Source organism: Sus scrofa, chromosome 13, assembly GCF_054392235.1.
Source record: "Sus scrofa isolate SSC_HxYL_T2T_F1_AM1 chromosome 13, Sscrofa_HxYL_maternal_Yorkshire_Landrace_v2.0, whole genome shotgun sequence".
In the NCBI taxonomy this organism is placed as follows: domain Eukaryota; kingdom Metazoa; phylum Chordata; class Mammalia; order Artiodactyla; family Suidae; genus Sus; species Sus scrofa.
In genome coordinates, this window is record NC_139395.1 from 165,802,162 (window position 1) to 165,816,429 (window position 14,268).

Genomic DNA, 14,268 nt, shown 5'->3' on the forward strand with positions numbered 1-14,268 from the left:
TGGGAACTCCTGATTTTCCTTTTAATTTTTGTAGCTGTATTATGTGGAGGACATGTGTTCCATCTTATTTTGTTAAGCACATTTACCAGGAAATGGTTAAATTCTTTTTTTGCATCTACTGAAATAATTACATGACTTTTCTTCATTAACCTGTATATGCGTTGAATTAAATTACTATATTTTTTGAATGTTAAATCCACCTTGTTTATGACATAGTATCCTTCTCATACATTGTGGGTTGGTTATATTATTATAGTGTTTTTGCATCAATATTCATGATTAAATTTAGTCTATAATTTTTTCCCTTGATGTTATCTGATTTTTGAATCAAGGTTACCTTAACCTTGTGAAAGAGCTGGGAAATGTTTCCTCTTCAAAACATGAAACTATTTATTTTGATAATCTGTTTTTGAGTGGTTGGTAAACTCACTATCTAGATCTGGTTTTTCTTTTGTGATAGATTTTACAACTTTGATTTAATTTATTGAATAATTATAGGCCAACTGAGATTTTTCTTATCTTGAATCAGCTTAGATGAGTTTCTTTAAAAAAAGAAAATCTACATTTATTTTAAATCTTCCAATTTGCTAGATTATAATTTTTAATCTCTACCATATCTATAATTATGTTTCTAGAGCATAATCCTAGACCATTCTTAGAGTATATCATTCCTAGTGTTTTTTGTGTTTATGTGCTTTTTATCTTTTTTTTTTTTTTTTTTGCTATTTCTTTGGGCCGCTTCTGCGGCATATGGAGGTTCCCAGGCTAGGGGTCTAATCGGAGCTGTAGCCACCGGCCTACGCCAGAGCCACAGCAACGCGGAATCCGAGCCGCGTCTGCAACCTACACCACAGCTCACCGCAACGCCGGATCTTTAACCCACTGAGCAAGGGCAGGGACGGAACCCGCAACTTCATGGTTCCTAGTCGAATTCGTTAACCACTGCGCCACGACGGGAACTCCATGTGCTTTTTATTAATTATTCATGTCAGATGTTTGTTTACTTAGACTACTTAACAACTCTTTAAGTTTTTTCTTTATTTTTTTCAGTTTTTTAGTTCATTAGTTTCTGATCTCAGATTTATTCTTTCCTTCCTTCCAATTACTTTGGGTTTATTTTTCTAAAATCATAATTTTTTTCAGTATGTCTAATCTGTTGCTTTATTATTCCACTGAGTATTTGATTTCAATGAATATACTTTTCAGTATTAGACATTTTATTTTGTCCTCTTTCAACTCTGTCATCTCTTTTATCATAGTGGCTCATTTCTTTTTGTTTTTTCAATTCTTTATGCCTTTAATAATTTTTAAAAAATATTTTATTTTCCACCACATTGTCCAATTATCTGAAATTTTCAGGGGTTTAATTAAACTTTTTATTGTGGGTGCTCACCCTCACTGATGGTTGACTTTTTTTTCTTTATGTATTTTGTGATTTTGAATTGTAAGCTCATCTTCAAAGAGACTTTGTTTAAGAGAACTCTGGTGCTTGATTTTAGGATATCACACTTTTGTATTTTCCCCCCAAGGGCCTAAAGGGTATTTATTACCAGTGTAAAAAATGATTATGGGAGTTCTCGCTGTGGTTCAGCAATAACAAACCTGACTAGTGTCCATGAGGACATAGGTTCGATCCCTGGCCTCGCTCAGTGGCTTAAGGATCCAGCACTGTTGTGCGCTATGGTGTAGGTCACAAACATGGCTCAGTTCTGATGTTGCTGTGGCTGTGGCATAGGCCAGAGGCTACAACTCTGATTGGACCCTTCACCTGGGAAACTCCGTATGCCAAGGGTCTAAAAAGACCAAAAAAAAAAAAAAGTTATGCTAATTTCTTGCATATTTCCACACTAATCAGTAAAATAATTTAAACCTTAAACACTCCAGTGGTATTGGTTCATAATTTTTTTTCTAAGTTAGGATATTTTTTTCACCATGAGCCCAGACAAAATCACATGTACTTCTCTTTGACTTCCGTGTCAGTGGAAGAATTTTAAATCCTCCTTTTCATTAAGGGTGAAATTCATTGAAAATCTCAGTCTGTTTCTTTACCCACAAAGATATAAAAATACAAACCCTACAATACTAAGACTGGCCTCCTTTCATAAAGTTGGTCAGGCTGTACAAGTATTCATTTTTTGCTCAGTTTTTTTTTTTCTCCCTCTATATTTCGTAGCCTCTTTAAGGCTCAGCTCTTATTCAGAGGATGTTTGTGGTGGGTGCATTTTCAGGACACTTAGTCCACAGCATTGCTAGCCCCAGAAGTCTCTCAAAGGGTTTTTGCCAGAATCAAATGAGAGCTTGGATGTAGAAGTGCTTTGAAGACCAGTGAGAATTTATAATGACTCCTAAAAAGATGCACTTAATAAGGATATTAATTTGGAAAATAACTCTCTTATAGTCTGGGTGAACTTTCTTTCTTTCTTTCTTTTTTTTCCCTCTTGATTTAGGGATGCACTTCTTTTGATCCAATGGAACATAAGAGCTTTCCTGGCTGTGAAGAGCTGGCCTTGGATGAGGCTCTTCTTCAAGATCAAGCCTCTTATTAGATCTGCTGGAATGGGAAAGGAGGTAGCTGGACTGAAGGAAGAGTATGTGCAGCTGCAAATAGCCTTGGAGAAATCAGAATCTCAGAGGGAGGAACTAAGAGCAAAGCAAGTCTCCCTTATCCAGGAAAAGAATGACCTGCTTCTTCAGCTGCAGGCTGTGAGTGGCCCCACCATTTCTTCTTCAAATCAAGTTTCTAATTAGATTCCCTTGTTTTTCAGGCAGTGTTGACTTGAAAAAAAAAATAATAGAGGAACATGCTTTTCAAATACTATAGAATTTTATCCAATACAGACAATGGAAACACTTGGAGAGAACCCTGTTCTTTCATGAAAAGATTTCATTGGCAGGATGTCTTTGAAAAAGGGACAAACTATTAGATGTGTTTTAATTATATAAGCACATGGAAAGCTATCATGGGAGCCAGGAAGCTCTGGATCTTACATTCTGTAACCCATTAGCAAATCAAAACACAGGATTTTAGTAGGTGCTAAGAAAAGCTTACTTGAGACCATCAGGATTATTGCAGTGTGCTCCTAACTGGTTTTCCTGATTCTGATCTCCCCACTTGACCTTCCTTCATCCAAATCAATACTATAATCAGTTGAATGTTAAAATAGCTGTTTTCAACCTTGGCTTTGCATCAAACTCATTTGTGAAGCCTTAAAAAGTAAGAAGAAAGATGCTTAGACTTCACTCTCATATATTTTACTTAAGCAGGTCCTGGGTGGGTCCATTTAATCCTTACAGGGGATTCTGATATCCAGTCAGGATTAAGAACCATTGTCCTAAACTAATATCAGGATGCTTCCCTGATGAACAAGCTTCAGATCGTGCAATATGTGTATTATGCCCTCCAAACCCTTGGCCGTGGCATGCAAGTCTCCACACCAATCTGAGGTCCATGTGCCGTTATTCAGTCCCTTTCATATTCCTCTTCTCTAAGGAAGAGAGAAGCTACTACTGTTTCCTGTCTAGCTACCATGAAACTAGCTACTACTGTCATCCCCAAACATCCCAAAGGCAAGATGAGACTGTATCCACCTTTATTGCATTCTCCACCTCACTTAGCACAGTGCTAAGTCAAAAAAGACTGGGTTTATCTCCTACGCTATTGGTGGGAATGTAAATTGGTACAGCCTCTATGGAAAACAGTATGAACGTTCCTCAGAAAACTAAATATAGAACTACCATATGACCCAGAAATCCTACTCCTAGGCATATATCCGACAGAACTTTTAGTCAAAAAGATACATGCACCCCTGTGTTCATTGCAGCACTATTCACAGTGGCCAAGACATAGAAACAACCTAAATGTCCATCAACAGATAAATGCATTAAGAAGATGTGGTATATATATACAATGGAATACTACTCAGCCATGTAAAATAACTCAATAATGCCATTTTCAGCAAAATGGATGCAACTAGAGATTCTCATACTAGGTGAAATAAGTCAGAAAGAGAAAGACAAATAGCGTATGATATCACTTATGTGTAGAATCTAAAATGTGGCACAAACAAACATATTTACAAAACAAAAACTGACTCACAGACATAGAGAATAGACTTGTGGTTGCCAAGGGGGAGGAAGGAGGAAGTGGGATGGATGGGGATTTGGGGTTTGGTAGGTGCAAACTATTATATTTAGAATTGAAGAACAATGAGGTCCTACTATATAGTACAGGGAACTATATCCAGTATCTAGGGATAGACCATGATGGAAAATAATATAAGAAAGGGAGTGTGTATATATATATATATGACTGGGTCACTTTGCTGTACAGCAGAAATTGATGCAATGTTGTAAATCAACTATACTTAAATAAAAAAATACTGTGTTCAAATACAATAATATAAATTAAAGTTTTTCCTGCTCTTTGCTTACTTAAAACGGAAAATTTAGCCATTTTAGACTGACCTGATTGATTCTTTTCTTTGAGGGCTATGCCAGTAGGTCATATATTACCTGACAATTTACACCCAGACCCGCATTTCTGATACGTATTTAATACAGAAATGGTTCTAGAACTTTACTGTATATCAGCCTCACCTGGGATGTTTCTTAAAAATACAAATTCCTGGCTCCACTCCAAACCTACATTAAGATCCACACTGTGAGAATAACAGTTTGAAATGTCATATTTTGTCTGGCTTAGGAGAGAGGCAGCTTTTGGATGAGACCTTGCCTCCCAGTTTTCATCATTCTTCCTCTCAACAAAGAGTGTGGCAATGCTACTTGGGCTGATGTGGGCAATAGAAATGCACCCAACTTGTGAGGGGAGTAGTGGGTAAAAGCCTGGGATACAGTGTTGGGGGCATAGCAAATACAAGGAAGCCAATTCCAGGACGACTCCAGGAAGGCTGAGATAAGTTCAAATTGTAACTGTTTCGAAAAGCTGCCCTGGCGGTGAAATATTTCATCATCATTGATTTTTAAGGGCCACAGCTCAATACAGTAGGAATCAAGGAAACAAGGATTCTTTCAAAATCATTCGCGTACTCAAAATACCAGCTTCAGTAAGGGAACCCATTTCAATTAGCACTCTGAGTACGTGAGAAGATAACTGCCACTGGGAGAAGGATGCTCCTGCTGTTAAAGTGTCACACCACTGCTTGGTTGGCCCCAAACCTGCCATCATGTTTAATGAGGGGATCGATGGCAGTCGATTGGATTGTCCTCTTCATTTGGTGATGGTGACAGGTCCTGTTCACATCCTGAATGGAAGACAGCAAACAGCTGTTCTGCACACCAACTCCAGGATGAACTAAGATCCAATGTCCCTGTTTGTTGCCAAATGTTGGAAGCTTCTCTGATGTGCATGGGATCCTTTTTGCCCTGACATTTTTGTTCATTTTCTATGTGGCCCTGCTCCTGGGTCTTCAGTGATGTTGGAGACTCACTATTCTATACCACCCCCATCTGTGCCTCTTTGAGCCCCATATTTTGGGCAGACAGGCATCCTTTTGCTGGGAGTTATCCAGAAACAATAGCCTGGATTTTTGAGATTTTCTGCTCTTGATCAAAGAAGATTAAACAACTTAAGCCAAGCAACTAGGTAGTTAACAGCTTGCCCAGATTGCAGAGGATGGATGAGGGCTAGAGATAGAAGGTGGAGATATGAGTGAAACTAGGCTGCAAGGAGACCTACAGTAATTAAGAACTTGCTCACAAAGAGGAGGTTTAATTTAGCCTCTAAATGGAGACAAATTAGAGGCGTTCAGAGTCACAAAAGGTGCTTTTGTGGCAAAAAAGCCACCGGCTCATAACACAGGAACAATGGGTCACTTAGTGAGAGTTGGAGACAGTACATTTGAGAAGATAAAAAGAAAGAGTATTTTACACTCTATATGTAAAACTTGTGGAATTTATTGCTGGCAGAACCATAGAGAAAATGATTTTAGTTGGAAATAATAGTGAAATCTAGTTGGTGATGGGCAAGGAACCTCATAAATTCTCAATTCAGCTTGTGAGTAAAAAATAGATGGCCCAGCTCTATTTATTAGAAAATGCTTATATATTAAACATGTGCATCAGGGCTGTTATAATAATGTTATAAATATTCTATTGTCTGAGGGGGACACCGCTTTTTTAAAAGACTGTATTCTGAGCAGGTACCACCCTCAAAGCAGATGCCCACAGGGATGCTTCCCATAGCTGTGATTGAATCAGTACACCACTGATTTTTGGAGGCAGTTTAGCTCCTTAGGCCACCAGGATTCTATTAAGTGCTTGAGAAGAGGTAATCTAATCTACTGAATGGCCTGAAAGATCGAAAGCACCTCCAAACACGAGCAACTCCTTCACTTCTCAACAATAGGATCAGGGAACTGGGAATATTATTTCAACTGCTTAGGAAAGGTAGGTGAAAGTGCCGGGCAGAGGCCAGGCAATTATCTCTCCACTATGTGTTAAATAGTATTTTCGCCTGGCTGATAAATTACTTCCAGCTGTTGGCAACAATTTTCTCCTCATCATGGCAGGAGCGAGAGACCCTGGCGAATGCTGAAGAGCAGCGCGAGGCGCTGATTAAATCCAAGATCCAGCTGGAGGCCAGCGTCAAGACGCTGTCTGAGCGGGTGGAGGAGGAAGAGGAGATAAATTCCGAGTTGACTGCCAGGGGGCGGAAACTCGAAGATGAATGTGCCGAGCTGAAGAAAGAAATCGATGACCTGGAAACACTATTGGCGAAGTCACAGAAGGAGAAGCGAGCTACAGAGCACAAGGTACTTTTTCTATAATGTCAGGAAGGCCTAGATGCTGGAATTCCACACCCCTGCTCAGGCTTCGGGACCAGGCTTGCTCTGTTTAAATTAATTAACACAGTGGCCTGCAACTTTACAGCACTGGGACTCAGACCTGGCATAAAATGAAGAGTCTGATGAACTGTGCTGTCCTGATTCAAATACCCAACTCGGATTTATGGAACTCCACTTAGTCTCCCCAATGAAACGGTTCCATTTGTTCCAATCTTATTGCATCTGAAAACCAATAGAGCAAAATGGTTTCACTGCACCTCTATCCTTTTTCAGAAGGAGAGGGAGTGGGATGAAGTTTATTGAAAGGTGATTTGGGATGAGTCTGAATCCCCACCCCAGTCATCAATTTGGAATTTGACCTTGAAGATGTCATTTTAATTCCAGCTAAGGACTTAAATGTTTTGTTCATTTTAGTTGAGGTTTTTCACTTGTGCATCTGTGTATAGATCGAAGTTAGCTGAGGAGTCTGTATCTGACCTCTGATTAAAAAAAAAAAAAAAAAAAACAGTCTCCAGAATAATACTGTCATTTTGGCAGATGATTAAATCGCAACTCTTGTACTGTTGGTTCCCTTTCAGAAGCAGCACATGGCCCTGATAGAAATGGCTTCCATTTTTGCCTTTTTTATTGGCTGGAACTCTTCTTTAACTGCCACTTTCTTAGGCTATTGAAGCACAATGAGATTAATACATGCTCTGAATACTCAAAAGAAAGCTAAATTACCTTTACTGGTGTTCTTGTTACACAATAATATGATGCTCTGAAAACTGGCCATCCACTCACCTATGTTGATAGCATTTGATTGCTCAGAGCCCCCATTCCCTGACTATGACAGATAACAGATCACTGTGTGTGTGTGTTTGTGTGTGTGGGTGAATAAAGGAAAAAGTGAGTTTAGAGTTTTAAAAAGCCCATCAGGAATTTGGCTATATTTGGTTCTTTAGGACGGTTGATACCTCATGAGATTTTTGGGCCTAGAAAAGAGAGAAGATGGCCCTTAGGGTTTATACTGCACCTTCCAGGGGTGGCTCTCTTGGAGCTGTTGTCATCTTGTCCCTGCAGGTCAAGAGCCTGACTGAGGAAGTGGAGTCTCTCAATGATGACATCAGCAAACTCCATCAAGCAGCTGACGCCATGAGGGAGGCTCACCAGCAGACCCTGGAGGACCTGCATGCAGAGGAGGAGAAACTGCGCACTCTGAGCAAAGCAAGAGTGGAGTCACTGGAGCAGCAAGTGAAGGAGGTTGGTGGTGATACGTCTTGCTAGTTAGCTGTCTACATCTACACAAACCTCCACATTTGACTTAGTTAATCTATCCTGACATCTTCGGAAAACCTTGTAGCACGGTTTGTTTCCCTCATTATTTAGAAACGGGGGTGTTTTTTTTTCCTTAACATATACAGAACCACCTCAGAGGCCCTAGAATGTAATCTGTCTATTTTTAAATGCAACTTTCATGCAACCCTGGGCAGTTGGGAGAACATGGCAGTGAGTTGCAATGGGTATTGCTCTAAGGGACTGAATGTTCCCCACAGAACCTGGTCTTTTGCCCCACAGATATGCTGGTACTTTATCTGACACTAGTATTGAAGGATTGTGTAAAGGTCCCTTTGTGGCTCCAGTGACGCATTGAGGCTTGTTATGAATAAGTCACAAGCTGTGTTCTACCTACACTATTGGTAATACTTGTAAGATTCTGGACATAGTGCCTCTGTTTTGCCTCCAAACACCCTGTGAAATAGAGATGTTGCAGACCAGTCTCAATGGATAGATTCATCGCTCTTCCAGTCTCTTCCCAGCCTGACAGAGTATATGCATTCACTGTTTTATTGGTCCCCAAAGTTTAGCCTTTATAAAATTGCTGACAGAGGTCGTTAGGTTTTTCGTATCCGCTTTTTCCTCGTGCCTCTCTATCAATTTCCTCTATTACCTATTAGTTGTCCCACTTCTCTTCCTGGTTCCACTGATAGGTATCTCACAAAAAGCCTCAATATGAGGATTTATTGGTGTGTGTGTTGTAAGCATACACACACAATCTCTCACACTTGTTCTCTCCTGGAGTTTGTTTATTTTCAGGTTTTCACATACACCTTCCAGAAAGCCTCCCCTTTCCCCCATTTGATTTTTATACCTTTTGCTGGTTACAGGAAATAGCTTCTATTGCAGCAAAGTACACATATCAATGAAAAAACAGCCATATTGTAACAGTTATCTAGCCCCCTGCTAAATGTACCTTGATGACATTGTTGGCAACACTGATCCAGACAGAACTGGGATGTTCTGAGTATCTTGGTAAGGGTCCCAGAATATGACAACATTGTGGACCAGACAAGGGTACCAAGGTGGTGAAGGAGGTATGGTGAAATCATGCCATATGAGATGCATTTGAAAGGCTCAGTGATGCTGACTTGGGAGACTCTGGACAGCCACCTAATATTCAGGAATGATCATGTGGAGAGAGATTGGCTTGGTGTTGCTCCAGGGAGCAGAGCTTAGACTTGTGGGATGAGTTCACAGAGAATTCTTTGGCTTCTTACAAAGAATCACTCCTGAGTAAATGGACTTATCCACCCATGAAATGAGCTGCCATGTAAAGAAGTGAGCTTCCCATCACTGGAAAGTGATCAAACAAGGGCTCCCTAGGCATTTATTATGGGTTTCTTTCATAGGCTAGAGCACCTATTCCTTAATCTCTGAAGTTTTCCTCCCTCACTGTGATTTCTAGATTCTTTTGTTATCCTATTGTTATGTGTGATATTTTAAAATATCTATCTAACTGGCACTATTTACAGACTCTGCTTGTATTTTTTGTTTTTCCCCCAGAGGGTAAGTGGTTAATGAACACATTTAGTAAAGTAGAAACTTTACTGTTTATTTGGCTAAATCCTATCTCCTTTTGTCAGCTGGAGGGTGCCCTTGAGCAGGAGAGCAAAGCGAGAATGAACTGTGAAAGGGAAAGGCGCAAACTGGAGGGTGATTTGAAGCTAAATCAGGAGAGCATGGAGATCCTGGAGAGTGGCCAGCTGCAGCTGGCAGAGAAGCTGAGGAGGTGAGCCACCTTTCTGTTGATGCGAGATTCTGGGAGAACTTATGTGGGAAGGAACAGCGTTCTCACCTCATTTATCCTCATGACCCTAGGGCCAGATGTCTCAAGACCTGAATGGGGAGATAAGAGAAATAACAAGCCTAAGAAATTAATTTTTTTCTTCCTAGGCTTGATGCATTTACTCTCTTTTTATAATTATGTAATAACCTACAAGAAAGTAACTGAGAAGACTGACTAGCAGATGCACGTGAAAGGTGTGAGGCATAGGAGAGGCAAAAAATTGGAATTTGAGGTTACAATCAAAAAAATAAAAATGGCTCACTCCTTTTACTCATGATGAGATCAGTGGCATAAAACATTTAAAAACTGAGGAGTTCTTCTGTGGCTCAGTGGGTTACAGGCCAGGTGTTGTCACTGTGGTAGCTCTGGTCACTGCTTGGCATGGGTTTGATTCCTGGCCCAGGAACTGCCACATGCCATAGGTGTGACCAAAAAAAAAAAAAAAAAAAAAAAAAAAAAAAAAAAAAAAAAAACAAACAACAAAAAAAACCGAACCAAACATACAAAAAAAAAAAAAAAAAACTGTGTAAAAGTAAAAAATTCATCCTAAGGTGAAGTCCATACACCATCTGATTATTTTAAAAAAACTTACTTGCCAGATAGATAGAACTTTATTAACACTTATATAACTTTTTGGGTCAAAAAATTTACTACATATGTATTAAACCTTAAAATTTAAGCAAAACATAACATGGTCAAAATTAGTGGCCTTTCAGCTCATGATGAGTCCCAAGGAGCTCAGGGCAAGACGGCCCTCTCAATTTATTTTTATTGCTGAGTGAAATGGATTTCCTCACCTTGTCCCTTTTGTCTGCTAGACTTTCTTCTAACCATTAGAGGTTTTCAGGTTATTTGGAATAGATTAAATACTAGGGGGAACTAGTGAGGTGTAAGAATGAGATAAGGACATGGAAGTCCTGTCTTGGCACAGCAGAAACAAATTTGACTAGGAACCATGAAGTTGAGGGTTCAATCCCTGGCCTCCCTAAGTGGGTAAGGGATCTGGCATTGCCATGAGCTGTGGTGTAGGTGATAGACACGGCTCGGATCCTGCATTGCTGTGGCTCTGGCGTAGGCCAGCAGCAACAGCTCTGATTCTACCCCTAGCCTGGGAATCTCCATATGACGTCAGTGCAGCCCAGCCCTAGAAAGACAAAAGAAAAAAAAGAAGGAATGAGATAAGGCCAGGTTAAAGCTGGGATAATACTCGTTGCTGGAGCCTTCGGAAAAACTTTAAGCAAGCAGCTGTGAGCTTCTGGTTTTCCTGTGTACATGGGTTTCCCTTTTACGTGCTTGTGGTCAGACTTGATTAATAGCCTACTAGTAAGTTACTGAACTTGATAGGTGGTTGAAAAAGATGAAATAAGTAACCCTATGAATGTAATGGAACAGTGAAAAGCAAAATGATGATCGAGTTCCCTTGGCCTTCAATTTTGAAGATTGTGTTCCAGCTCAGCAAAGTGAAAATGATACTCCATGTCCTTGTAGGCCACAGGTCAAAGATCTCTGAAAACTCATATGTTTTCAGGAAGTTATAGCTTTATTATACAATCTTTTCTCTAAATGGACCTATGTCTATAAGGAAACTCAATACATGAAAAGGGGGCATTTTAAAATAGTGATGACATGATAGACTATTTTAAATAAATAGTACTGAGATGATTAGCTATTCATTTCCTGAGGCAAAAGTTAAATTTCTTCCTGACACTATTCACACACACCCAAAGTCCAGTTGCACTAAAGAATTAAATGTAAAAGTAAAACTATAAAATCATTAGAAGATGCTGTTTATTCTCAATAGCCAACATATGAAAATAACCAAAATGCCCAGTAATGGATGAATGGATTTAAAAAATGTATGTACATATAATGGAATGTTAGCCTCTTTTTAAAGGAAATCCTGTCATATGTGACAACATGGATGAACCTGGAGGACATTATGCTAAATAAAATAAGTCAGTCACGGAAAGACAAATCCTGCATGATTCCAATTATATGAGGCATCTAAAACAGTCAAACTCATAGAAACAGAGTAGAATGGTGGTTACCAGGGGCTTGAAGGCAGGGGGGAGTGTGTAGTTGCTGTTCAATGGGTATAAAACTTCCATCATGCAAGATGATTAAGTTCTAGAGATCTGTACATCATTCCTATAGTTAGCAGTAGTGTACATTTAAATATTGGTTGAGAGGGTAGATCTCATGTTAAATGTTCTGTAGTAACAACAACAACAACATGGTAAGTCTTAGGCAATTGGATTCTTAGGAAACTCCTTGAATAAATCACAAAAAGCCAAAAACATAAGAAAATCTTGGTAAATTTGATGTTTATACGTTAACATTTTAAACAGTTCTGTGGCAAAAACCAATGTAAATAAAATTGAGGTAAAATTTAAAGCAGGATAAATATTTGCAACAGATATCAAAAATAAATATCCAGAATACTAAAGGAAAATCTATAATTCAATAACTAGATGAACAACCTAACAGAAAAATGGGCAAAGGACACAAGAGGGCAGTCCATTTGTTTTATTGCTCATTTGAAAATCCTCATAGTTGACAGCATGCTGCCCTTACTAGTAAACAAGGTCATTCATAATAAAACAATGACATGCTAATCTATTAATTAGGAAAAATTTTAAAGGATGCTAAGATTAAGTTTAAATGTAGAGAAATAATCTCACATTGCTATTGGAGGGCAAAAGGCAAGGTTATAAGTTTTTAAACACATACCTATACCCAGCACAGAAATTTCTTGCTCAACATCTGCTCTGTAGAATTACTCACATGTACACAAAGGCACATGTATATAAACAGTATTATTTGTAAAAGTAAAATTGGGGAGGAGAGAAGTTCTTATTAATAGGGAAATGGATAAACTGCATGATGTTTTATATGATATATAAATCATATACTAGTATGTCGCATTTAAGTTTTTTTTTTCTTTTATTTTTTTGTCTTAGGGCCACACCCTTGGCATATGGAGGTTCCCAGGCTAAGGGTCCAATCAGAGCTGTAGCCACTGGCCTACGCCACAGCCACAGCAATGCCAGATCTGAGCCATGTCTGTAACCTACACCACAGCTCATGGCAACGCTGGATCCTTGACCCACTGAGCAAGGCCAGGGATTAAACCTGAGTCCTCATGGACACTAGTCGGGTTCATTAATCGCTGAGCCACAATGCGAACTCCCTGTCACATTTAAGTTTTAAGAGATACAATCTATGTGTAGGCCAACATGGAAAAATCTCCATGTTTTATTGGGTTAAAAATGCTGTACTCTATAAATATAAATGTATAAAATATTATACCTTTCACAGTAAAGAAAATGAAACTCTTTCTACCTGTATATAAGCACAAACATGTCAATACTTAGAACTAAGTGTCTGGAAGGATTCACACCCAACTGATTATGGTGATTACCTCCAGAGAAGGAAGAGAGGCTGGGTATAACAGCCAAGAAGACTTCAGATATAGATGTAATAGCTGAATTTTTACAACAAGAATGAATCCATGTGTTATCACTATAATTTAAAGAATGTTTAAACAAAATGTTTTTACTCTGAGCAATTCTACTTGATACTTCTTTTCCTAACAGGAAAGAATTAGAAATGAATCAGATGAGTTCACAGGTAGAGAATGAGAAAGGCCGGGTGGCTCAGCTTCAGAAGATGCTTAAGGAGCAACAGGTAATTATTTATCAAATACCTGTGTGCACATGTAGTTAGATCCCAGAGGGGTGATTGGTGCTTCAGTGACAAATGCTCTCCTGAGGTATCTGTAACTTAGCCAACTACAGACAGAGGCAGAAAAGGTGGTGGTTGAGAAGATAACATGACATTCTACAGATATGGGACTCAGGGGAAAACTACTGTTTAAGCTTTGATTTCCTTATTATGAAGATAATAAAAACAAATAGCTAATTTGTTGAATGTTTGACATAAACTAGGTATTGTGCTAAAATTCTGAATGTGTGTATTTTTACCCATTAATCTACTTCTGACAATCTTTTAGCTAAAATTAAATGCAATAGTACATTAAAGTGGTAAGCTCAGTGGCTGACCTGTGGTAAGCGTTCAATGTTACCAATTTAATTTTTTATGGTGATTAGTCTTTGTGATTAGAAGGCAATTATGCTGAAAATTTGTTTCGTAGCTACTTGTAGCCTCCAAACATTATTTGATAATGAGCAGCTATTTATAAAATTTATACCATGCCGCTGTTTTATACTATATGACCACATTATAAAATAATTTAAAATATGGATACATATAACTCCTCACATATATGTGTGGATGGATTTTCTTCTTTGGAGCTAAATATTCAGCTCACTAATGTAAATGTTACTCAAAATCATTTTG

The 14,268-nt window shown here is 38.8% G+C and overlaps 1 protein-coding gene across 3 annotated transcripts in view; it reads left to right on the forward strand.

The window, feature by feature from the left end:
• Positions 1–14,268, forward strand: part of MYH15 (myosin heavy chain 15) — a 179,610-nt gene that overhangs the window by 94,637 nt on the left and 70,705 nt on the right. For all 3 annotated transcript variants that reach the window (XM_084991405.1, XM_084991406.1, XM_084991407.1), the window contains 5 exons: positions 2,448–2,703; positions 6,528–6,770; positions 7,866–8,045; positions 9,707–9,852; positions 13,506–13,596. In XM_084991405.1, the coding sequence (XP_084847531.1) occupies positions 2,448–2,703; positions 6,528–6,770; positions 7,866–8,045; positions 9,707–9,852; positions 13,506–13,596 (916 nt within the window). The remainder of the gene's footprint in view (positions 1–2,447; positions 2,704–6,527; positions 6,771–7,865; positions 8,046–9,706; positions 9,853–13,505; positions 13,597–14,268) is intronic.